The sequence below is a fragment of the Pelodiscus sinensis genome, chromosome 10, assembly GCF_052426305.1.
Source record: "Pelodiscus sinensis isolate ZL-2025 chromosome 10, ASM5242630v1, whole genome shotgun sequence".
Classification (NCBI taxonomy): Eukaryota; Metazoa; Chordata; order Testudines; family Trionychidae; genus Pelodiscus; species Pelodiscus sinensis.
Window position 1 is genome coordinate 56139285 of NC_143061.1, and position 23984 is coordinate 56163268.

At 49.4% G+C, this 23984-nt stretch overlaps 2 protein-coding genes across 9 annotated transcripts in view; one reads left to right on the forward strand and one right to left on the reverse strand.

The window, feature by feature from the left end:
• ATG4B (autophagy related 4B cysteine peptidase) overlaps positions 1-12000 on the reverse strand; it is a 38668-nt gene extending 26668 nt beyond the window's left edge. Inside the window, exons 1-2 of one of the 4 annotated variants that reach the window (XM_075937174.2) lie at positions 11842-11967; positions 3973-4073 (exon numbers count right to left, since the gene is read on the reverse strand). Coding sequence is in view for 1 of the 4 variants with exons in the window: in XM_075937175.2 (XP_075793290.2) it covers positions 11842-11851 (10 nt within the window). In the remaining 3 variants the exon portion in view is untranslated. Of the gene's footprint in view, positions 1-3972; positions 4074-11841 lie in introns of all 4 variants that reach the window. The other 3 variants (XM_075937172.2, XM_075937175.2, XM_075937173.2) reach the window with 3 other exon arrangements.
• A 345-nt stretch (positions 12001-12345) lies between these two features.
• THAP4 (THAP domain containing 4) overlaps positions 12346-23984 on the forward strand; it is a 76096-nt gene continuing 64457 nt past the window's right edge. For 3 of the 5 annotated variants that reach the window (XR_016350386.1, XR_012906156.2, XM_075937168.2), the window contains exons 1-2: positions 12346-12645; positions 16877-18021. Coding sequence is in view for 3 of the 5 variants with exons in the window: in XM_075937168.2 (XP_075793283.2) it covers positions 12569-12645; positions 16877-18021 (1222 nt within the window). In the remaining 2 variants the exon portion in view is untranslated. The remainder of the gene's footprint in view (positions 12646-16876; positions 18022-23984) is intronic. The other 2 variants (XM_075937169.2, XM_075937165.2) reach the window with 2 other exon arrangements.

Here is a 23984-nt window from a genome sequence, read left to right on the forward strand (position 1 = left end):
AAACACCGCCTCGCTCTTACCTAATGCGTTCCACCCTCCATCTCAAAGCACTTTACCGAGGTGCCGGGTATTGTCACCCCCATTTTACAGAGGGGAAACTGAGGCACGGAGCGGTGCCGTAAGCTGCCAAGGGTCCCCCAGCGGGCCATTAACAGTCAGGGTCAGAGCGCAGGTCTCGGTGCACTCCTGTGCTCTGCCCCTGGACCTCAGAGCTCTGATGAAATCAGCAAGCTGTGAAAAGCTCAGGATAGAGCCAATACACAGGAACTGCCAAGCCTGCTAAGGCCCATCTAGCTCAGAACCTCGTCTCGGACAGTGGCCAGTCCCTGCCGCTGCAGAGGAAGGTACGAGAGCCCTGTAATAGGCACAGATGTAGGATAATCTGCCCCTTCCCAACACGGGCCGGTCTCTAAGAATCTGAGGCTGATTTAAGCCCTGAAGCAAGAGCTTTACTGTTCCTTCCAGAATGCCCAGATGTGCTATTAACAAACAAGTCCCTTTCTCCAGGGTCCCTTCTTTCTGGTGGTGCGGTGAGAAGCTTAGGATCAAGTCAGCATGGATGCTAAAAATCCCTCTCAAAGAGGGACCCCCAAGGTGTCTCAAAATTGCTCCCTCGTTAGAATCAAACACGCAAAAGTCTTTGCTCAGGAAAACAGAGTCTGCAGCCATGGAAGGGGAGAGAATGTCCTCTATCCGTGTCGCGCAGTAAGTCATGTGAAACAACGGGAGCTTTGCTGAGGCACCCAATCTAGAGGCTGCAGGCCTTGTACATTATCCATTCTGCTAGTTTCCCTCTAAACATGGCCTTGATCAGTACTTAGACGGCTGTCTTTGCTAATGTAAGGCTATGTCTAGACCGCGTCCAAGGAATGTGTCCGCTTTTTTGGAACAGTTTCTGAAAAAGTGATGTGTTCTTTCGGCATCCCTGTTCCTCTCGGTGAGAGGAATACGGGATGTTCCCAAAGAAGACTTGTTTCCAAATTTTGGCCCCGTGTAGATGGGCCAAATTTCAGAAAAGCTTCTTTCGGAAAAACAGCGGAAAAAGATACACAAATTGCAGTTCCCAATTTGCGTATCTTATTCCGACTTTTCTCGGCAGTCTAGACCTAGCCTAGGTGTCCAGCTCTGACTGCGCTGGATTACAAAACAATCTAGCGAAGGCGTTCCCGGTCAGGGCTGCGGTCCTGCCCACAGCGTGAACAAGCCAGTCTGCAAGGACTAGCGGAGTCAGAGTTACCGCTGGGAGCTTTGGGACGATGTTTTAACAGAAGCAGGACTCCAGGGGGTGGCTTGGGAATGGCTGATCTGAGCGCCAAGGGAAGTGCTCCCAAAGGAAGTCAGAAGAGGAGTAAAGTGATCTGAACTGAAACGTGCTCTTCCTGAACGAGCTTGGGCAAGCTCCACAGCAAACTGTCACAGCTTCACTCGGCTCTGCTGCTCAGACAAGATATTCTCAGCAACTGTTTTAGCTAAGACAAGATCCAATCAATTACCTAGTGATAGAACTGACAAGAAACCGCCCCCCCCCCCCCCCCACACACACACACAGCATACTCCATTGCCTCTCCGTAACTTGTGGTCAAACCTCTTAGCTCAGCGGCCATCTCTCACTCAGAGTTTGTGCTGCTGATTGTGTACACAGTATAGACTTCTATTAAGGAGAGACAATGCAAAGTCAGTTTTCCCTGGGGGTTCACTGCATTCAGGGCTTGCCTACACTGGAAGGTTAGTTTAGATTAAGTGAGGTAATGAATTTAAAACACAATAGCTAATTGTGTAGACAAGCCCTCAGCCTTGTTAAGCATCATACAGGTGTTGTCAATGGCTGCCCTATGGTTTGTGCTAAGATAACAGAACACTCATTCTACTCATTCTAGCTGCAGAAGTTCATCTATATGACATTCTGAAAAGCAATGCAAACAAGATGTTTTTGTCAATGTGACCCCACAGGCCTCACTTAGCTCTCCTGCCCCGTGGTCTAACCAACCTGGAACATCATGATTTGAGTGTCAAAGACAAAACGAAGGCAGCAGCAAACTGCCATCACTGGGTTAAACTGTAGTTTTCGTTAAGGAAGGGAGCCTGTCTACATAAATGGGGACTAATTCCAAATTAACACCTGGCTGGACAGACAAGCAAGTAGATTCCCTGTACCAAAGTTCTGTCTTCTTCCCCTACAGCAGTGTTTCTCAAACTGTGCTCCATGGAGCCCCAGGGGCTCCACAAGACATCTCCAGAGGCTCCGCGAGGTTGACAAACTGGAAACGTCGATAGGTACAACACATACAATCAGTGGACCGCTGGGGCTCCACATACATTTTTACGCATGTAAAGGGCTCTGGAGCCCAAAAAGTTTGAGAACCACTGCCCTACATGGATCACATGTGAATGAACATGAGGGTCACCCCTATCCCAGGGCCCCTGCCTGCACGTCATACCGAGACAGCCCTGTGTCAAGCAGAGCATATCTTTACATAGGAAAATATTAATATGAAATAGCAGCAGAAAAAAGGATTATTGGAGCCAGACCCGTGCAACAGGCCACGTTTTGGTGTATCTTCTTTCTCCTCCTCACTACAACCGACAAGCATTGATAGCACAAAGTCTCTGTGCGTCTGGTGCTATTTTTGACAGATGGTATTTTCATAAGCCTGTATTTTGGAGTAAAAAACAATCTTCCCCCTCTGGACCTCCTCCTCTCTGTCCCAACCCCCCTGCAACTCACTGGCTTATTGGCAACCCACAGGTGGATTTATTATTAAGTTCTGCAAAACAAAGAACCTCAGACCGGCCACACTGGGTCAGAGTGAGTGCCCCACAGGGACTGAACAGAATAGGGAACCAAGTGACCCCTCTCCCGTTGCCCATCCCAGCATGCTAGTGCTCCAGGTACAGTTAGGGTTATCAGAGCATTTTCACTACACATCCCATTTCTAGGTGATCACACCTTTCCAAAAGTTCCACCCACTGGGTGGAAGCCTCCAGAGCTGGTTTATACTAAGGATGTGAAAGGATAACCAGAAACGGGTGGGGCTGGAACAGCTCCTCCTCAGCTGCGGGCAAAGGGCTGCTCTGGCATCCGGAGCAGGCTGGGCACCTTGCAGCCCCAACCACAGCGCAGGGTTGGAGGCGGGAGCCCCATGGGCAGCCAGGCTGGAGTGGTCCCCAGCCCGGATCCCGCTTAGTCAGTTAACAGGTTAAACGTTAGTTAACCAGGATTTTACATCCCTAGTTTATACCCAAAGGCAAATATCTAGACACATTTGAACAAAACAGTTCTGCTAATGCTGAGCAGGAGATGAATGGGAAAACACAAGGGAACGTATTTTCTCCACTCTAGATGTAATTGCTTCCTTGAAAGCTTCAGAGTCAAAATGGCTGGAAATAAGAGCTGGAAATTAGGCAGGCACAAAGCCTTTTGGCTGTTCAGCGGAACGTCAGTTGGGATTTGTCAGAGCTACAAGGTTCTGCACCCTGACTTTTAAATGTCTGTATTTTAACCAGCATCTCTGAGCATTCAGAACGGGACAGACGGTGCAATGGATACGCACGTGCAGATCAGAGGGGCACATTGGACAGGGCAGTCCATCTTCATTCAGTGCACATTTATTGCCTAAGCAGCCAAGGGGACCCAAAGCTCGCAGCTCTGCAAAGCGCACGCTCACAAAGGCAGGGCTGTCCTGCCTCATGACTCCAGGCACGGAGCTGTGAACCAAGCAAGGCCACGTCTTGCACCAGACACATCATCCCATTCCAGCAGCATCCCCCCAAAGAAGCACTGATTACAGAATTTCTTTTCCCTTTCAACTTGGCCTAGAACAAGCCATTAAAATTATACTGAGAATAGTTAGGGTTGCACAGTTCAGTACTCGAGTAAGGATGAACACAACCTACAACCGTTTCCTTTCGCACTGGTATTTAAGACAGTAATTATATAAGCTACTTTCTCTCATAATACAAGGCAGCACTTACAGTCTTGTATGGTGTGCTTCTGTCAGTTTGCATCTTGTACGTAAATGACTGCTAGCATCAGTTTATCTGGCATAAGCAGAGCACTCCAGTGGTAGGGGATCCTAGACATGGATGCAGGCAAGTGTGTAAAACAACAGTATGACCTTGCACTATTTGAGAAACAGTACGGCTACGTCTACACTGGCCAGTCTTGCGCAAGAACTTATGCAAATGAGGCGTGGTAATGAATATTGCGGTGCCTCATTTGCATACTTAATGAGATGCCATTTTTGCACAAGGGGCTTTTGCGCAAAGAGAAGTCTACACTGCTCCTTGTTGCACAAAAACCCCCTCTTGCGCGAGAGCCGTTCTGCCGCTTATTTTCAGGCAGAACAGCTCTCGCGCAAGAGGGGGGTTTTGCGCAAGAAGGAGCAGTGTAGACTGCTCCTTCTTGCACAAAAGCCCCTTGCGCAAAATGGTGGCTCATTAAGTATGCAAATGAGGCACCGCGATATTCATTACCACACCTCATTTGCATATGTCATTGCGCAAGACTGGCCAGTGTAGACGTAGCCTGTGTGATAATCAAAGACTATTTTAGTGCATAAGGGATGAAGTTAATATTGTGCGTGAAAACTTAGACATCTTCTGTACTTCTAAAGTCTAAACCTGGAAAATTAAATGTTCTTAGTTCAGTTTTAGCTCACTGATGCACAGATGCACACAAACAGGTGGAGAATTTTCTGACTTGTATATCACGTCACATTGCAGCCATCACACAACATTATTAAACACAAGGACTTTCAGTCAGTGCCGTAAGCCAGTCTTATTACCCATGTTAACTTTAGTGCAACAAAGGTTAAAACATTGTAATACTTCTCCATGCATTTCCTTGTGTCTACCTACAGATTTAATAAGAAATCAAAGCTCTGATGATGACTCAACAGAAACATGGTCTGTGAGTGCAGCAAGGGATATTTTCCTTGTGCGCACTCAGTGGAATGGCTGATGCTCACGGGGTGATCTGAATAAGTTGTACAGCAGTGGTCTCCAATCTTTTTACACCCAAGATCACTTTTTAAGTGACAGAACAAGCCAAGATCTACCGTCCCATAGAATCACAGAATACTAGGACTGGAAGGGACCTCGAGAGGTCATCGAGTCCAGTCCCCTGCCCTCATGGCAGGACCAAGTACTGTCTAGACCATCCCTGACAGACATTTATCTAACCTACTCTGAAATATCTCCAGAGATGGGGATTCCACAACCTCCCTGGGCAATTTATTCCAGTGTTTCACCACCCTGACAGTTAGGAACTTTTTCCTAATGTCCAACCTAAATCTCCCTTGCTGCAGTTTAAGCCCATTGCTTCTTGGTCTATCCTCAGAGGCCAAGATGAACAAGTTTTCTCCCTCCTCCTTATGATACCCTTTTAGATACCATCCTTCCCCCAAAACCCCACCCCTTCCTTGAAGCCCCAGCCTGCCCTCTCTATTCTCCTCCTCTCCATCACTTGCTATCCCCAACCCTTATACTGCTGATTTTGTTTCCAGTTCTTTTGTAGGAAGAGGATTTTCCCAACTTTTGGCCTGTCTAGACTTGACCAAATGTCAGAAAAACCCTTCTTTTGGAAGTCCCCTCATTCCTCATGGAAAGAGGAATATAGGGGTGACGAAAGAGCATGTTTGCTCTTCCACTAAAAAAAGCCGAAGAACAAACGCATCCTTGGATGCGGAAGAGCTTTTCTGGGATATCTCTGGAATCCTGAAAAACTCCTGCAGTCTAGCCATAACCTTGCTGGCTTGAGACAGGCTGTGTGGGCTCTGGGGTGGGAATGAGGGATTTGAGGGTGGGAAGGGGTGAGAGGTGCAAGCTCTGGGAGGAAATCTGGATGCAGGAGGAGGTGGAGAAGGGGACGCTGGCTTGGGGAGGGGGCTCCAGGCCGGGCAGTGTTGGGGTCAGATGGAGGGTTGGGGTACTAAGCAAGCCACAGCCTTGTGGATGTGAGGGTGCAGAAATTTGGTTTGGGGTATGTGAGGGGCTCAGGGCAGAGGGTTCCAGTGTATGATTGGGAGGGGAGGGGTGCTGGAGTGTTATGATGCTGCGGCCAGATGGGGGCTTGACCTCAATTGGGGATTTGTTAGCCAGGCTTCATTTTTAAATAAAATATTATGTCAAACACAAAAAGTTTCTGCATTGTCTTTATTTCTGAGCAGGGTGAGGAGCCTGTTTTGAGTCAGGGGTCACTGGCCCACAGTAAAGTCAGTTGGGGCCACACAAGAGAGATGCAAAAAAACAAAACAAAAAAAAAAAACCACACCTCCTCCTCCAACCCCCCCCGCCCCCAGCCTCACTAAAGTGGCCCCAACGGTGCTGGTGGGAGCAGGGGACATGGTACTGGGGAAGGGTGCTACTGGGTGCTGGGGCAAGGTGCCAGTGGGGACAGAGAGTCCCCTGCACCCGCCTCCTCCCAGGACTCCCCCCACACACACTCGGAGAGGAGGGAAGCCCTGTCGCAGGCCTCCCACAGAGCAGAGAAGCCCCCGTCGCGCACTCCCTCCAGGCCTGACTCCCCGCTCCCGCAGAGAAGGGACGTCCCAGCATGCACCTCTGGGGACTCCCCTGGTAAGCTCCCAGACCTGGGGCAAGGAAGCAGCCAGCGCATTTCCAGAACCCCCGGAAGTGACGTGCAGCTGCAGGACTTCCGCCCACCCCGCGGGAAGTGTTCCTGTGAGCTGAGCGCTTGACCAGCTGGCCAGGAGAGACTGAGGTGCCACCCAGCTGATTAGCAGAGCGCCCACAGCCGGAAGCATGTGTTTCTACTGGTGGTGCACATCCACACGTCTTGATGCACACAGCAACATTTATTCTGCGCACAGTTGGAAAAAAATTGAAAACAACCCTCATTTGGATTGGGGGGGAGGTGCTCTAGCCTGGCCCTGGAGCAGCCCCCCACACCTGCCCACGTGTAAGCAGTTAACCAGCTAAACATAATGTTTAACTGGTTAACTGATTAAATGAGATTATACAAATTAGGGATGTACAAGAAGGCTCAGCAGAGGATCTACCATACATCACACCATTGATAAGAGAGCACCTAGATGTGCTCTGCATACTATTTATTTGCTGTATTAATCATCTTGTTCCCAGTCAATAGACACACTAGGCTAACAGCAACCACATAATGTTCTATCATCTGTAACAACGACCTGGTTAGACCCAGTTGGATAGCCATAGCTGTAGAACTCTGGATGCATAATACTGGCATTGAGGAAGGAAAATGAAGGCAAGAGCATAGGAGCTATGGGTCCAAGAGGGAAATAAGCAGGGGATGAATGGCGTAGGAGAGTGTTAATCAGAGTTGGAGATGGAGTCTTCCACTGCTGAGGCAGTGACTTACATGTGGGCCTGGAAAGAAGGTATCAAAATGATCATCATATGGCGACTGTCAGATGCTCATTTGCAAAGAGTCGGTCTCAGTCCACTTCCTAATGGACACTTGCCCATAGCAAAACACACTATTGCAACTGGCCCTGCCTTTCCCCCGGTGGGCATTCTGAGCTGAGAAGGCAAGAAACGAACACTCAGAGCACAACCAACTTCTGGCAGTGATCGCTCCATAGCAGGGCTAGTAAACGCCATCGGGAGAGCGGAGGAAAACTGTACTGCCAACTGCTCTTGCTCCACGTAATTTCATAACCAGAACAGTCAAGCCAGCCCCACTGAAGCAGTGAGGGGCCCTTTACCATCCCCCACTACAAAAGAAACTGGAGAGGAACCTTTTCTGAAGTCTGTAAACTAGCAAGGGCCATATGGGGTGAAGGAGGCCGCACGCACACACCATGCTGCAGAAGAAAGCAGGGTGTCCTGTGGAACAAGAAATGCTGCTTCCAGGGAGTGGTACCAAGTTAATTTCAAATGCTGAACCACTGTAAGAGCAGGCTATGCCCACTCCGCCCATACACCCAGCCTTTTCCAACTGCCATGCACAAGGCGGGGTGGGGAGGAAGATGGACAGTGTCCACTTCAATTCAAGGCACTTTATGGGTATAAAAATGATGTAAGAGTTGCCAAATTTAAAAGCAACAGTGCCCATTGCTGATTGGCTGTCTGCTGATAACACGCTATCCCTTCGGTCTCCTGCGTTTCACCTAGTTACATACACGTTTTCCTCATCCCCTTAGGAGAGAGACTTGGTTCTTCCAATGTGAGCCACGGCCCTTTCCCCAGCTACCGGGGGAGCCCAGGGAGTGTGCACGGTCGAGGGGCGTCCTATGCCAAGTTCTGTAGAAGTTGTTCATAACATGGATCACATTTTAATAAAGACTGACACGGGGCAAGGGCTGGGCCTGCCCAGAAACACCCTGGGTCCCTGCCTCTCTGCGCCAGACAAACTAGGTGTGGGGCAAGCAGGCTCATCAAGGCAGGATCCCAGTGTGGAGGGTTCAGTGTGAGGAGATTCAGGTGTGGGGTGAGAGGATTCTGCATGGGACCTGGGCTGGGCTCTCTGCAGACAGGGGCTGCCGCTACCTCTAACAGAGGGTATGTCTACACTTGCACTCTCTTCCGACAGAGGGATGCAAATGAAGGCATTCGAAATTGCACTGTATGAGGAATAACGGTTATTTCAAGAGAAGGGTTTTCTCTTGAAATAACCACGTCTTAACAGCGTCTGTTATTTCAAAATAGGGCCATAATACGAATATGCAAATGAAGCGTGGGATATTTAAATCCCAGCTTCATTTGCAATTTCGAATGTCTTCATTTGCATCCCTTTATCGAAAGAGGGTGCAAGCGTAGACATACCCAGAGGAAGCAGTGTGGGGCAGCAGGGGTGAGCCAGTTTTTAAACCAGCTCCCTGAACAGTCCAGCTCCCGCAGTACGGCAGACCTGTATCCCTCTGATACAGAGGCAGCAGCACGAGGTGGCAGGCTGCTCCCCTTCATTTAAAACTTGGACTGATAGGCTGGCACTGAGCCAGCCTGATGATCTGAGTTTTAAATGCAGAGCACACAGAGGGGGGAGAGGGTGTGCTGATTAGGTTAACGGATATGTTAATCGATAAGCAATCACTTATCGGTTAACCAGTTAATGACTACTCAGTGGCCAGACTGGGTCAGACCAAAGGTCCATCTAGCCCAGTACTCATCTGACAGTGGCCAATGCCAGATGCCCCAGAGGGAGTGAACAGAACAAGGAATCACCAAGTGATCTCCCTCCGGTCACCCATTCCCAGCTTCTGACAAAGGCTAGGGACACCATTCCTACCCATCCTAGCTAATAGCCATTGATGGACCTAACCTCCCTGAATTTATCTAGAAAAAATTTAAAGAACAAATAGTCTTGCAGCACCTTAGAGACCAACAAAAATGTAGATGGTATCAATCTTTCGTGGGCACAACCCGCTTCTTCAGTTGAATGGAGTTTTATCTAGTTCTTTTTTAAACCCTCTTAAAGTCCTGGTCTTCACATCATCATCTGGCAAGGAGTTCCACAGGCTGAAACTTCCTTTTGTTTGTTTTAAACCTGCTACCTATTAATTTTATTTGGTGACCCCCTTAGTTCTTATGGTATGGGAACAAGTAAATAACTTTTCCTTGTTCACTTTTTCCACACCAGTCATGATTTTATAGACCTCTATCATAACTACCCTTAGTCTCCTCTTTTCTGAACTGAAAAGTCCCAGTCATATTAATCTCTCTTCATATGGGACTCGCTCCGAACCCCTCATCATTTGTGTTGCCCTTTTCTGAATCTTTTCTAGTGCCAATATACCTTTTTTGAGATGAGGCAACCACATCTATACGTAGTATTCAAGATAAGGGCGTACCATGGATTTATACAGAGGCAATAAGGATATCAATGATAATGCAGAGGCAGTGGTGAGAACATGCGGAGAGTTGGGAAGTTGGTTTAGAGCAAGTAGAGGTGCGAGATAAGGAGATCTGATATCGCCGACTATCTTCATCACACACCTAGAGAGAGCGATGGACAAGATCAAGGAGGAGGTAGAAGGGATATCGGTGCACGGGATGAGAATTAACAACGTGAGGTTTGCGGATGATATAGTTATCATCGTGGAAGATGAAGAGAAGCTAGAAAGAACGGTGCAGGTCCTAAATGAGGAAGGGAAGCAGCATGGACTGATTATGAATATCGATAAAAAGAAGACAATGGTATTTGGAGATAAGGAAATGGGAAAGAAGATCAATGTAGATGGGATTGAACTACAGAACACAGAGAAGTTCACGTATTTGGGGAGCAACATGACGTATGATCTAGACTGTAAGAAGGAAATAGCGACTAGAAAAGTGAAAGCAACAGCAAGTTTGAAAACGATGGATAAGATCTGGAAAAATAAAGCAATTAGCTTAGGAACGAAGCTGAGTGTCTTGAAAATGTGTGTATTTATTAGCATGTTGTACGGATGTGAGACATGGGTGATAATGAAAGATTTGAAGAGAAGGATATTGGCTTTCGAGAGGAGTTGTTATAATAGGATCCTGAGAATAGGATGGATGCAGGTCACCAATGAGGAATTCTATAGGAATTCTATACAGCCGAAAGAGAACCTACTGCAAAAGGTTAAACAACAGAAGTTACCGCTATTTGGACATATCTGCAGAACGAACAATGGAAAGTGAAGACCCTGGTATTCGGCATAATGGATAGTCCGAATAAGAGGCAGACCCCACAGAGAATGGGTAGATGATCTAATAGATTGGTGCGGAGCTAGTCTACAGAAATGAAGCCACTCTGCACTGGACAGGGAAAGATGGAAGGAAACAGTGAGGGAGGCTTCGGAAACCAACGGGCGTTGAGCCCATGGTTGTTGATGGTGTCTGTTTTATTCTCTATCCCGTTTTAAAATTATTCCTAACATTCTATTTGCTTTTTCGACTGCTGCTGCACTATCCCTAGTAGGCAGGGGCACTTGACTGCTCTTGCAGGTTCCCCCGTCAGAAAGACTTTTTTTGCCCTGCGGGGGAAGTAAAGAAACCAGCGGGGACACGAATGCTGCACACAAGCAGCAGTGCACAACTGCCCCAGGGGAAAGATGTGAAAAAGCATCACCATGGGGCCAACTAGCCCTCAAGGCCAGTGTACCACAGTTTGGGACCCCACCTACACATCCCCTACTACTCCCCTGCCTTGGGGATCCCCCCACCAAATACTGCCCCCCTTCCTTGGGGTTCCCCTGCCTGGGGACCCCCAGTCCCCTCCACCCCCCGCCTCGGGGACCCCCCAGTTCCCCATACCCTTCCACCTTGGGGACCCCCCAGTTTCCCCCATACCGCCTGCATTGGGGACCCCCTAGTCCTCCCCGCCCCCCACCTTGGGGACCCCCCAATGCCCCCATACCCTTCCGCCTTGGGGACCCCCCAATGCCCCCATACCCCCGCCATGGGGACCCCCAGTTCCCCCATACCCCCACCTTCCCCCTAGACCCCCCCGCCTTGGGGACCCCCCAGTGCCCCCATACCCCCGCCTTGGGGACCCCCTAGACCCCCCCGCCTTGGGGACCCCCCAGTGCCCCCATACCCCCGCCTTGGGGACCCCCTAGACCCCCCCGCCTTGGGGACCCCCCAGTGCCCCCATACCCCCGCCTTGGGGACCCCCTAGACCCCCCCGCCTTGGGGACCCCCCAGTGCCCCCATACCCCCGCCTTGGGGACCCCCCAGTGCCCCCATACCCCCGCCTTGGGGACCCCCCAGTGCCCCCATACCCCCGCCTTGGGGACCCCCTAGACCCCCCCGCCTTGGGGACCCCCCAGTGCCCCCATACCCCCGCCTTGGGGACCTCCAGCCCCACTCCACAGTCCCCCCACCCAGGGAGACTGACACCCCCGCCCCACTGCCTGTGGGGGACCCCGCCGGCCCGCCCCTCACCTGCGTCCATCCCGCGACTCCCGCCGCCCGAGCGCCCCGGGCCAGGCAGGCTGCGGCTACTGCCCCGTCCACAGCCCCACACAGGCCGCAGCCTACCCTGCTGCTGACGGCAAGCCCAGCGCGCCCAATCAGAGCGCGGCCCGCAGAGCGTCCCGGTCGGGATAGGTGGAGAGGAGAGCTCGCGGAGTTCAGATGCGCCGCTTCCTCATCCAATGGGGGCCGCCATTTTCCCGTACGGCCCGACAGGCTCTGGGGAGGCGCAATCACGTGACATCAGCCTGACGCCAGGACCGCTCTCTCGCTGCGTTGCCGTACGAGCGATCCCACGCGGCCAATCAGAGGCAGGGCCGAGCCGTGGGCGCCGCCATCGTGTTGTACGGACCAAGAAGGCCCCGCCCCGTTTCCGACATGGCCGTACCGGTTGAGCAGCGCCATTTGAACCCCTCAAGTGTCCCAGCCCCCACGAGCCCCGCCCCCGCCTCGCAGGAACCCCCACGAGGGGTGCTAGGAGCTGCCCCTTCGCGGGGGACGGGGCCGTGTGGCGGCGCCTCGACCAAAATGGCGGCGGCCACATGGAGGTCGCCATCTTCGCTGCCGGCGCCGCCGCACGGAAACCCCTTCCCCGGGGAGGGGGGCAGCTGAGGTGACTTGGCTCCGCCATCTTGTTGTACGGCTGGCCCGGGCCGTGCGGGAGGGGCGAGGCGGGGGCAGGGCCAGCCGGCCGGAGATGGTGATCTGCTGCGCGGCGGCGAACTGCTCCAACCGGCAGGGGAAGGGGCACCGCGGGGCCGTCTCCTTCCACAGGTAACGGGGCCCCGCCCCCGCCGACTGACAGCCCCGCACGGACCGACCGACACGCGCCCGCCCCCCGCCCGGCTCCCCCCGCCACGCGGCCAGGGAGCCCCGGGCCAGGCCCGCCCCGCCCGACAGACCCCCCGACAGACACCCCCCGACAGGCACCCTCACACTCACCCCCCCGACAGGCACCCCCCCGACAGGCACCCTCACACTCACCCCCCCAACAGGCACACCCCCCCCCGACAGGCACACCCCCCCCCCGACAGGCACCCTCACACTCACCCCCCCGACAGGCACACCCCCCCCCCCCCCCCCGACAGGCACCCTCACACTCACCCCCCCGACAGACACCCCCACACACACCCCCCCGACAGGCACCCCCCCCCCGACAGGCACCCCCCCGACAGGCACCCTCACACTCACCCCCCCGACAGGCACCCTCACACTCACCCCCCCGACAGGCACCCCCCCCCCGACAGGCACCCTCACACTCACCCCCCCGACAGGCACCCCCCCCCCGACAGGCCCCCCCCCCCGACAGGCACCCTCACACTCACCCCCCCGACAGGCACCCCCCCCCCGACAGGCACCCTCACACTCACCCCCCCGACAGGCACCCCCCCGACAGGCACCCTCACACTCACCCCCCCCGACAGGCACCGTCACACTCACCCCCCCGACAGGCACACCCCCCCCCCGACAGGCACCCTCACACTCACCCCCCCGACAGGCACCCCCCCCCGACAGGCACCCTCACACTCACCCCCCCGACAGGCACCCCCCCCCCGACAGGCACCCTCACACTCACCCCCCCGACAGGCACCCCCCCGACAGGCACCCTCACACTCACCCCCCCGACAGGCACCCCCCCCCCCCGACAGGCACCCTCACACTCACCCCCCCGACAGGCACCGTCACACTCACCCCCCCGACAGGCACCCCCCCCCGACAGGCACCCTCACACTCACCCCCCCGACAGGCACCCCCCCCCCCCCCCCGACAGGCACCCTCACACTCACCCCCCCGACAGGCACCCCCCCCCCCGACAGGCACCCTCACACTCACCCCCCCGACAGGCACCCCCCCCCCGACAGGCACCCTCACACTCACCCCCCTGACACACACACTCACCCCCCCAACAGGCACACTCACCCCCCCGACAGGCACCCTCACACTCACCCCCCATAGACACACACACTCACCCCCCCAACAGGCACCCTCACACTCACCCCCCCGACAGGCACCCTCACACTCACCCCCCCCACACACACTCACCCCCCCAACAGGCACCCTCACACTCACCCCCCCCCCCCCCGACAGGCACCCTCACACTCACCCCCCCCCCCGACAGGCTCACCCCCCCGACAGGCACCCTCACACTCACCCCCCCGACAGGCACCCTCACACTCACCCCCCGACAGGCACCCTCACACTCACCCCCCCAACAGACAGACACACTCACCCCCCGACAGGCACCCTCACAGACACACACACATCCCGACAGACACCCCCCCCAGACAGACACACAGTCACCCCTTTCACCTCCACAGGACACATGCCCTGTGTCTCTGGCCCCAGGCAGCTAGACATGCATTGAGCCCCTGCCCTAGCCCACCAACAGAAATACACAGCCTGCATCTCTCCTTCAGCCTCCTAAAAAGGAGTCACAACTCTCCCCATCCCCACACACACCTCATCTTCCCCTGCTCACTTCCCTCTGCCTTCCACTTTGCAGGTTTCCCACCCAGCAATGGAACCCTTAGTCAAGCTACAGAAACTTCCTCTCCTGTCCAGTACACACATTTTATCCTCCCCCTTCTCACCTGTCCCAGTACCTGTGTTTTCTACACTCCTCCCCAACAAATCTCCAACTAAACAGCCTATAGGTGTTTAATCTTGCTTAGGGCCATGATCAGGCCCTGTTCCTTGATTCCTAGACACACGTTTCTCCCCTACATCTCCCACCAGCCAGTAGAACTGCTTAGCCCTGCTATACACATAAAGTTGTTGATATGGAGGACAGAACATGCCTCTGTCTGTCCATCACATCACATATTCCTTCCCCACTTCTCCCCCAGGCAATCTACTTCTCTCCCTCCCACACACGTTCCCTGTTATCCCCACCCTGCAGATTTTTCTATAGCAGTCATCTCAGCTATTATATTCTTAGGCTGTTGAGTGAGTGATGCATGCTTCCTTTACCCACTTATGTTCTCCTTTGACCTTGTCTACATTAGAAAGTATGGTGTTTGAGCAAGCATTTCATCATTTGCAATCCTTCAGTTAGCTGAGCATTACTATGGACAAGTTGGGTTTGATATGATAAAATTTACCATGAAGTCTAGCTGATAGCATGAACATGACTTGTCTGCATTGACCACAAAGCCCTGGTCAGTCTGTGTTGGCTAACTGTGTTGTTAAAAATCATGATTAAACACAATAGCATTTCCTAATCTAGACAAGACCTAAAATGCATTCCCCTTCTGCTGTCCAGTTTGTTTTCTCCCCTGCAGATCTCCCCTACACATATATTCAGTCTACATTATAAAAACTATTAGCAAACCCTCCTAGTTAAGATGCAGCCTGTACTGTGATGAATGCTTTTATTGGTTTAGCTTACTTTGTTCAGGGAAGTGATATACGTTATACCGACGAGCACTTGTTTGCCGATATAATTATATCTACATCAGGACTTTTGTTAGTATAAAAATGTCATACAACTCTCCCCCTTCCCTTTCTCACATTGCTATTCTAGCAAAAGTTTCTAGTGTACACCTGCCCATAGTAGCTCTCTTTATGCTATTAATGAGGAACACACACTTGGCTTTACCTCCATGCTCTTCTCTGAGTAATTAATCTGCAACTATAGCCCAAGGCTGGCATCAAGAGCCATACACATACACATTTCCCCTACTGCATATCTCAGTTAGTATGGGTAATAATTTTGTGGTCAGGTACCCTTTCTCTGGTGATGTGAAATGCACACATTCTTGCATTTCTTTTATGTCTCTGCTGAACATTAAGACAGCTTGGCTCAGAAATAACAGCAGAAAAAGAGGTTTCACGAGTTACATACAAACAGCTTCCTTTCTGGGACATACTCTGTTACTGCAGGTGATGTCCAGGAGAAACTCCATTAAAGAAATGCTCTGTAAAACAAGAACAACAAAACCCAGGATAAAAATATTGCTTTCACCTTGTATTTAGAAACTGAAGACAAACTATGCTGATTTGGTTCTGTATATCTCTTGCTTACAATCTGTAAATACAGTAAGCTGTCCTTTTTTATTCTGCAGAGCTATTAATTATCTTTATATCCATCGGCTTTGTTGTATGAATTTTGTGATTTCTTTTGCCATCTTTTGATGTTCAGAAAGGTCTTCTGATTACTTTTGGTTTGGAGGGTTGCTGAATAACCCTACTGGATTTGGGTAACATTATGTGTTCCTCAGACACTCGGGTCATGTGGTCCAAAGTCAAACATGCAAATAGAACTGTGCAGGCAGACTCCTCTACCTACATGCAGGCATGGTCTCTGTGTATGTTCACGGAGTCCATCTGCCTAGATCCCAAAGTAACCATAGCAATGGTAATGCTAAGCAAAAATTCAAAATTGAGGACTTTTGCGAGCCCATTTGAAATCGTGTCTTTGAAAAATCTACTAAATTCCTCTATGGAGATGAAATCCCTGGCTATGTTTTTGTCTTTGTCTTTTGAAGTGCCATTACAATCTAAAACAAGCATTTGTGTCAATTATAAAATGCAGTGTGTGTAAATGCTGTGATCTCTTGGCATTGAATGCAGGATGTTTTATATCTTCTTTAATATCCCTTCATTACTCGGTATAAACACAAGTCAGTCCCTGAAGACAGATTAGATTCTTGTTCAGGGCAGAGGGTTTCAGTATTCACATCTTGTCTTTCCTATCGTACAAATAGAGTCATGGTGTCTGACTGGTATAAATACGTAGTGGAGTGGTCAGTTGCTTGCTAATTGATTTTAATAGACGGGAGTACACAGGTTACGTCCTCTCTGGGGAATTTAATTGCCAGCCCAGGAAATGAATATTTAACATTCCACCGAAACTTTCAATAATCAGTCGTCAACCAGATATAACCAGTACCCTACTGCTTTCTAGGTAATTTGGGTTTTTAAAACATATGGCCCACTAACACTGAGCCTCTTTGATTTTAGAAATATCCATTTATTTTACACTTTTTATGTTACTTATTTTCAGATTCCCTCTAAAGGACTCAAAGCGTCTGATCCAGTGGCTAAAAGCAGTTCAGAGGGACAACTGGACTCCAACCAAGTACTCCTTTCTTTGCAGCGAGCATTTCACCAAAGAGAGTTTCTCCAAACGGCTGGAAGATCAGCATCGGCTACTCAAGCCAACAGCTGTGCCAACCATCTTCCCGTTCACAGAGAAGAAAGACGAGAACCAGGATTATGTCAAAAGTAGAACTGAAATAGCAAGCCAAATACTTGTGAGGGATGGAGATCAACCAAGGGAAGGAGGCTGTGAGGTAGTTGAGAGAACCTCATATTCTGACCAAGACTTTATGGTAATGCAAGGGTCTAATGAGATGGAGCAAGTGACTTTTCAAACTGAAACTGGGTCAGTGACAGAGCAAGGAGAAAAAGTCTGTGGGCAGGTGGAAGAACCTCTGAGAAGGATGTTTGCTGATAATTTAGTCACAAAGACAGGACTCCAGAAAAAGCCAGAACGACCATCTGTGGACAACTGTTGTGAAAGCACTGTCCATGCTGAGAGTTGGATAACAGATAGAAGTGGTGTATCAATTGATGACTTCACACCTCCAGTCTCTGGGGCTTGCAAATTTATTGGTTCCCTCCATTCTTACAGCTTTTCCTCTAAGCACACCCGAGAGAAGCCATCTTTCCCAAAAGAGCAACTTGAGAAGAAAAGGCCAAAGAGAGATGTGGAACCAAGCTGCAGTAGCAATAAGAGCTTAGTAGAAAGTTCCCCTAATTCATCACTTACTGCAACCCCTCAGAAACCTTCCCAAAATTTGTCAGCATCCCCTGCAGACCTTACTCCTCAGCCAGCAACAGAGGCTGTGGTAGGTCAGAAGGGAGACACAGATGCCAACCCCATGTCAATCAATGAGGTCATCATCTCAGCCTCAGGAACTTGCAAGCTCATTGACTCCCTCCATTCATACTGTTTCTCCTCTAGGCAAAGCAAAAGTGAAGTATGCTGCCTACGGGAGCAGGTGGAAAAAAAGAATGGAGAGCTGAAGCTGTTGAGGCAGAAAATCAACCGCTCTGACAGCCAAGTCAAGAAGCTGAAGGAGAAGCTGGATGAACTAGAAAAGATCAATTTCCCATACTTGAATAGCCTGCTGTCCCAAGACTGTGGTCAGTACCCTACATGCCTTTCTAATGGGGCAGAATTAATTCTTTAACTAGATAGTCTCTTACAAAAGAGGTGTACTTTCAGCTAAAGTAAGACATTATGGTCATCTCTTACCTCCAGTAAAGTGTTCTGGCTTGCTTCTAAATAGAAAATACTCCAATTAGCCTCTTTCCCTTTCCTAACTAGTCCAGTTTCTACTTGAAATTGACCTTAAGGGCCATAAGGAAAAACTTGTGATGTTTAAGGAGCTAGAAGTATTCTACGGCCTAATTTTAAAGCCCAACTAGACCACAGCAAATCTGAGTCCACTCATTGAGTTGTTTCAGAATGATGTGAATTTGTCACAAGTACCAGCTACTTCCAATTGGCTCTGGTTAGGGTTGTAAGCATCTGCCTCTGTGCTGTGTCCACCCAGCCCATGTTTCTGATCCCTGTTACGCTGGACTTGGGGCACGGAAAGGATCCCTCAGCTCAATCCCACACTCTGCTTACCCTGCAGAAGGCTCCAGGAGTGACACTGCTGGGTGACGCATCATTGTGGGACTCCTTCCTGCAGCATTGGGGCGGCAGTAGCTGGGTTCATCGGTCAACTTGCACAGTTAGACACAGCCCCCTACCCCGCGATGCTGCCTCTGGCACACAGCTCCACAGGAGCCGCTTCCTCTCCCTCCCCCTGCGTGTAAACGTGTAGCTGCTGAAACTTTCAGTGGTTACACCTGTATCGAAATAAACCCATTTTAACATCCCTAATGCAAACCTGACACTTGTAGTTGAATCCTGTTGGTTTGGGTCAGGTTGCAAGCTTCTGTCAGGAACCAGTTAACATAAGAACGGCCAGACGGGGTCAGACCAAAGGTCCATCCAGCCCAGCGTCCTGTCTGCCCACAGCAGCCAGTGCCAGATGCCCTGGAGGGAGTGACCAGAACAGGGAATCATCACGTGATCCATCCCCTGTCGCCCATCCCCAGCTTCTGACAATCAGAGGCCAGGGACCCCATTCCTACCCTTCCTATTCCTACTGCAGCAGCGGCTGGTCCTTTAGAACTGCTGGGCGGCGCGCTTCAGAGCCCTGCACTGTGCGCTCTGGCATCTTCTGAGGGCTGGTGGGGATAGAGGGTACTGGGCTATCCGGGCAGTGCTGAGGGCTGGCTGTCCCAGCCCCACCCCTTCCGTCCAAGGCCTCGCCCCTTCTGGGAGCACAGAACCAGCTACCCCTGCCAGTGCCCAGAGGCCTGATGTTAGAGACAGGATACTGGTGTAAATGGACCATTGTTCCATGAAAAGGTCCCAATTTTAATAGGTTTTTCCCATGGAAAAAATACCATATTTAAATGTAGGTGGGAAAAAATTCACTAAAGAGATGTTACGGGGTGGATGTTTTGTGTGTGGTCCCTGTAAGATTACATAGCTGAAGTGAAGCAGTTCAGAATTTGTAACTTCACTGAGGGTTTCAAACAGCACTATAAACCAAAACATCATAGCTCAAATAGTGAGCAGCACATGTCACTAAACCCTGCAACAGCTTTTTGATTGATATCTGTGGTACATATTTTTATATTCTCTTTGTGTCAGTATAGAAGAATTGCCTTAAACTGCTATAATCTACAAACAGGTTTTTTGGGGTTACATACAATGTCTTTCTTAAAGTATTTTAATAAGTTCACATTTGTTGAAACTCCTTCAAATGAGCTTCTTATAAAACTGGTCCTTTGAAAGATGCTTTACTCTAATTTAGTAAGCATCCTGAATGATTTTCTGAGATACCCAGGCTATATATTGTAAGACAAAAATCAGACCTTTTTAATAGGTGTTCTGAAAATTTCCAGATCTAAAATTTTTGTTCAAGACAAAGCAGTATTGTACACAATCAAGCAAATTCTATGTGATTTTAAATTATTTAATGCAAATGGTAAAGTTCACATTGATAAAGTTTTAACTGCTGTTCATAAATCTTACAGTTATTTTAATCTTAGCATTCTGCTGGCATGTACCACTTACTTACGCTTCTGTCGTCTTCTTTATATAGTTTTCAAAAACCACTAATAAAACTGCAGCCAACTGTCAAGTTGGGCAGTTTATATTTGGTGCGAATGGTAAGGATACGTTGATACACAAAGCCAAGTTGAGAGTTCTGAAAATTACGTACTGAAGACTCCATCGTTTATCAGTTAAATACTACTGGTACTGTGAGAGAGAAGGTGAATGACTTTAATATCTTTTATTATACAATTTCTGGGGGAGGAAGAGAAAAGCTTTTGAGCTACTTAGAATTCTTCAAGTCTGTGAAGCGCCCAAGACCTCTGCAGATTTCAAGAAGGGCTCTATGTAGATCAGAAAAGCATGTCTCTTCCACCCCCCCAGAAATTGTACAAGAAAAGATATTAACTCATCCACCATGTATCTATGTGTCCTGGGACCAACCCAGCTACAATAACACTGCAAACAATATTATTGTTTATTGGTACATGTGGTTAGTTGACAGAACACTGACTGGGGTCTTGTTGAGTACATGCTAGACCTGTTGTGTTTTGTTTATTAAAGATAGGTTAAATACAGTGATGTGGTATTTAGGGATATGAAAGAGTGACCATGTACATGGTTAACATTCACGATTACATGCAGGCTTCCAGTATGCATGGAGAGCTGGTTTAAAAGGCGGCTCTTGGAGCAGTTATACAGTTACTTAATTACACATATTTAACATTCCTAGTAGTATTATATGGATATGGATGACAGCTTGGGAAACAAGCAGTTAAAACTGAGTCTTTGCTTGGTCTGAACTCTGAGTTGGGAAAGGCATGTCTCCCTTACTGCTTTCGTTTTATCAGTTTGCTTCTCAGCCAGAGGGTGGTGTATTTCCTGTGAAAATGTACAGCCGAACTTGCAGCTTTCTTTTCTAAACATATGGCCTACGAGGGTGTACGTAAGGTGACTAGGCAGACTGGCTTTGCAGGTTGATCATGTTAATTATTTGATGCTCTGGTTCCAGTACAGTCAGCCAGCTGGCTGACTGCCTCAGTTCCCTGCTTCCTGGCACTCTGCCGCCCCACTAAAAATGCTGGCGCCAAGATGAGTCTTAAGCTCATCTGCAGCTGGCCCCAGTGTAGAGTCTCCCTATTGAATTGTTACATATTCTGGCGTGTGTTGGAGTCTGGGATCCTCACAGCCCAGAGGGTGCCAATGTGAAGAGTCTGGGATCTGAAGGGGTCAAGGTTTTACTGCATGTCAGAGCAGGTAGTAAATCATTTGATGGGTGTCAGGTAGGGGTAAAAGAAACTTAAATTTCTCACAGGTCCCCTCGCAGCCTGGGTCCCTGCCAGCTCTGTCAATAGCTCCCTGCTGGCTTTTGCCTCAACTCAGCCCACTCTGGCCGGAGCTGCGCACCAGGATGCACCCGCTTCCTTTCAGCTCTGGTGCCAGAGTCCTAGAAAAAGGCAGCTGGGACCAAAATTCATCTTCTGCGGGAGAGTGAAGCTATTAGGGGGAGAAAGTAAGGCTCCAAAGCATGGGGGAAATGCCCCTGCAGAGCCAATAGAGGGTCAGGGGAGGGGGAGAATGTATGAACAGCCTGCTCATATTAGAGACATTTACTGCCAAATCCTCTTGTCCCAAAGGCTCCTCACAGCTACCAGGTCCTGCCATACCTCGTCCCCTTTGACTGTCTCTAGGGGAGTCCAGGTTTTCTGTTTGTGTGTGTCATACACAGCAGTTGTACAATTAGCATCAGTTTGATACCTTTTCCTAAGAGCCTGTTTTAATTAAACTACAACTCCCAGCAGACACCAGGATAACATTCTCACCTCAGCATGAGATCATTTCCATATTACCATCTTATCAGCTAAGTGCAAAACATTTCCTGGTGCCCAAGGAAAGATTAGAGAGCTAAGGTGAGCAGTATAAAAATAACCCTGGGGAACATGGCCAGCCATGCAGCAATCACAGGTATGGTTAAATGCAGCTAAAATATTGTATTTATTAGCCAAAGAGGTAAAATTCTAATGTTCAAACTCAAGCTTTTGCTTCATGCACTCCTTTTGAATCGAGTGTCTGCTTTTGTGAAGGCTCTGCTATTAAAAACAAAAACCAAAAGGGTGAAGAATTGATTCACATCTGAAACTAAACTGAATTATTTGAAAAGTCAGTATAGACTTCCCACAAATTAGATTTGGTTTAGAAGTCTAAGCCTAATATGCATGCGGTAGTGTTCATAATTCTTGCACTTGAATCAAAACAGTTTTGGGAGACTTGGATGGCTTTTGAGATTGGCAAAAGGATATAAATGTAGGGCTTTCATGTTTGTGCAGTAGTTGAATCTGACACCTTGTCAGTGGCCTGGGAAGTGTGCTGGTGTTCCCAATCCAGATTGGGTAACATTACAAAAGCAGTAAGCAAAATCCAGTCCTTTGATGGTGTCAGAGGTAAGGATTGAAGGATCCTGGAAGCTGAATACTCTCAAGTGGTTGCTCCAGGTCAGGGCTGGGGACTACAGAATAGTTGAGTAACTAGTAAGAATTCATGAGGTTACTCGGCTATTCAATTAACCGATATTTAACATCCCTTCTCCAGGCCAGTGCTAAGATCAGCTGAAATTAAGTTTGTATCTCTAACCTGATGGTGTCAGGAGGTAGCAAAACTGGATATTGCTTTTCATGAGCCTGTTTCTTTAGTGTAGGAGTGTGTGTTAGCAGTTGGGTGGTAGGGATATCAAGCAACTATATCCAGTCTGAAACCTCCCCTTCGTTTCGTTGTCCAGTATCTCCTCCAGCTCAGCCAGAAGCTGAGAGCTCAATGCAGGAATTCCTGGGTGAAATACAATAGCCTGTATAATGCGGCAGACGGACTCCCTAATCGTAATGCACTCGTCTTGCCTTTACACGTATGCAGCTAGGAAGAGATTTGAAAATCACACACGCTGTGTGTTGGTGTTGAGACAGCCTAGTACCTGAGAGGGACAGTTTAGTAAATATTGATGAACATAAGAACATAAGAACGGCCGTACTGGGTCAGACCAAAGGTCCATCTAGCCCAGTATCCCGTCTGCCGACAGTGGCCAGCACCAGGTACCCCAGAGAGGGTTGACCGAAGACAATGATCAAGCGATTTGTCTCCTGCCATCCCTCTCCAGCCTCTGACAAACAGAGGCAAAGGACACCATTTTATCCCCTGGCTAATAGCCTTTTATGGACCTAACCTCCATGAATTTATCCAGCTTCTCTTTAAACTCTATTATAGTCCTAGCCTTCACAGCCTCCTCTGGCAAGGAGTTCCACAGGTTGACAACACGCTGTGTGAAGAAGAACTTCCTTTTATTAGTTTTAAACCTGCTACCCATTAATTTCATTTGGTGTCCTCTAGTTCTTCTATTATGGGAACTAATAAATAACTTTTCTTTATCAGCCCTCTCCACACCACTCATGATTTTATAGACCTCTATCATATCCCCCCCTCAGTCTCCTCTTTTCTAAACTGAAAAGTCCCAGTCTCTTTAGCCTCTCCTCATATGGGACCCGTTCCAAACCCCTGATCATTTTAGTTGCCTTTTTCTGAACCCTTTCCAAGGCCAAAATATCTTTTTTGAGGTGAGGAGACCACATCTGTACACAGTATTCAAGATGTGGGCGTACCATAGTTTTATACAGGGGCAGTAAGATGTTCTGGGTCTTATTTTCTATCCCTTTCCTAATAATTCCTAGCATCCTATTTGCCTTTTTGACCGCCGCTGCACACTGTGTGGAAGTTTTCAGAGAACTGTCCACGATAACTCCAAGATCTCTTTCCTGATTTGTCGTAGCCAAATTAGCCCCCATCATACTGTACGTATAGTTGGGGTTATTTTTCCCGATGTGCATTACTTTACACTTATCCACATTAAATTTCATTTGCCATTTTGTTGCCCAATCACTCAGTTTGGTGAGATCTTCTTGGAGTCCCTCACAGTCTGCTTCTGTCTTGACTATCCTAAACA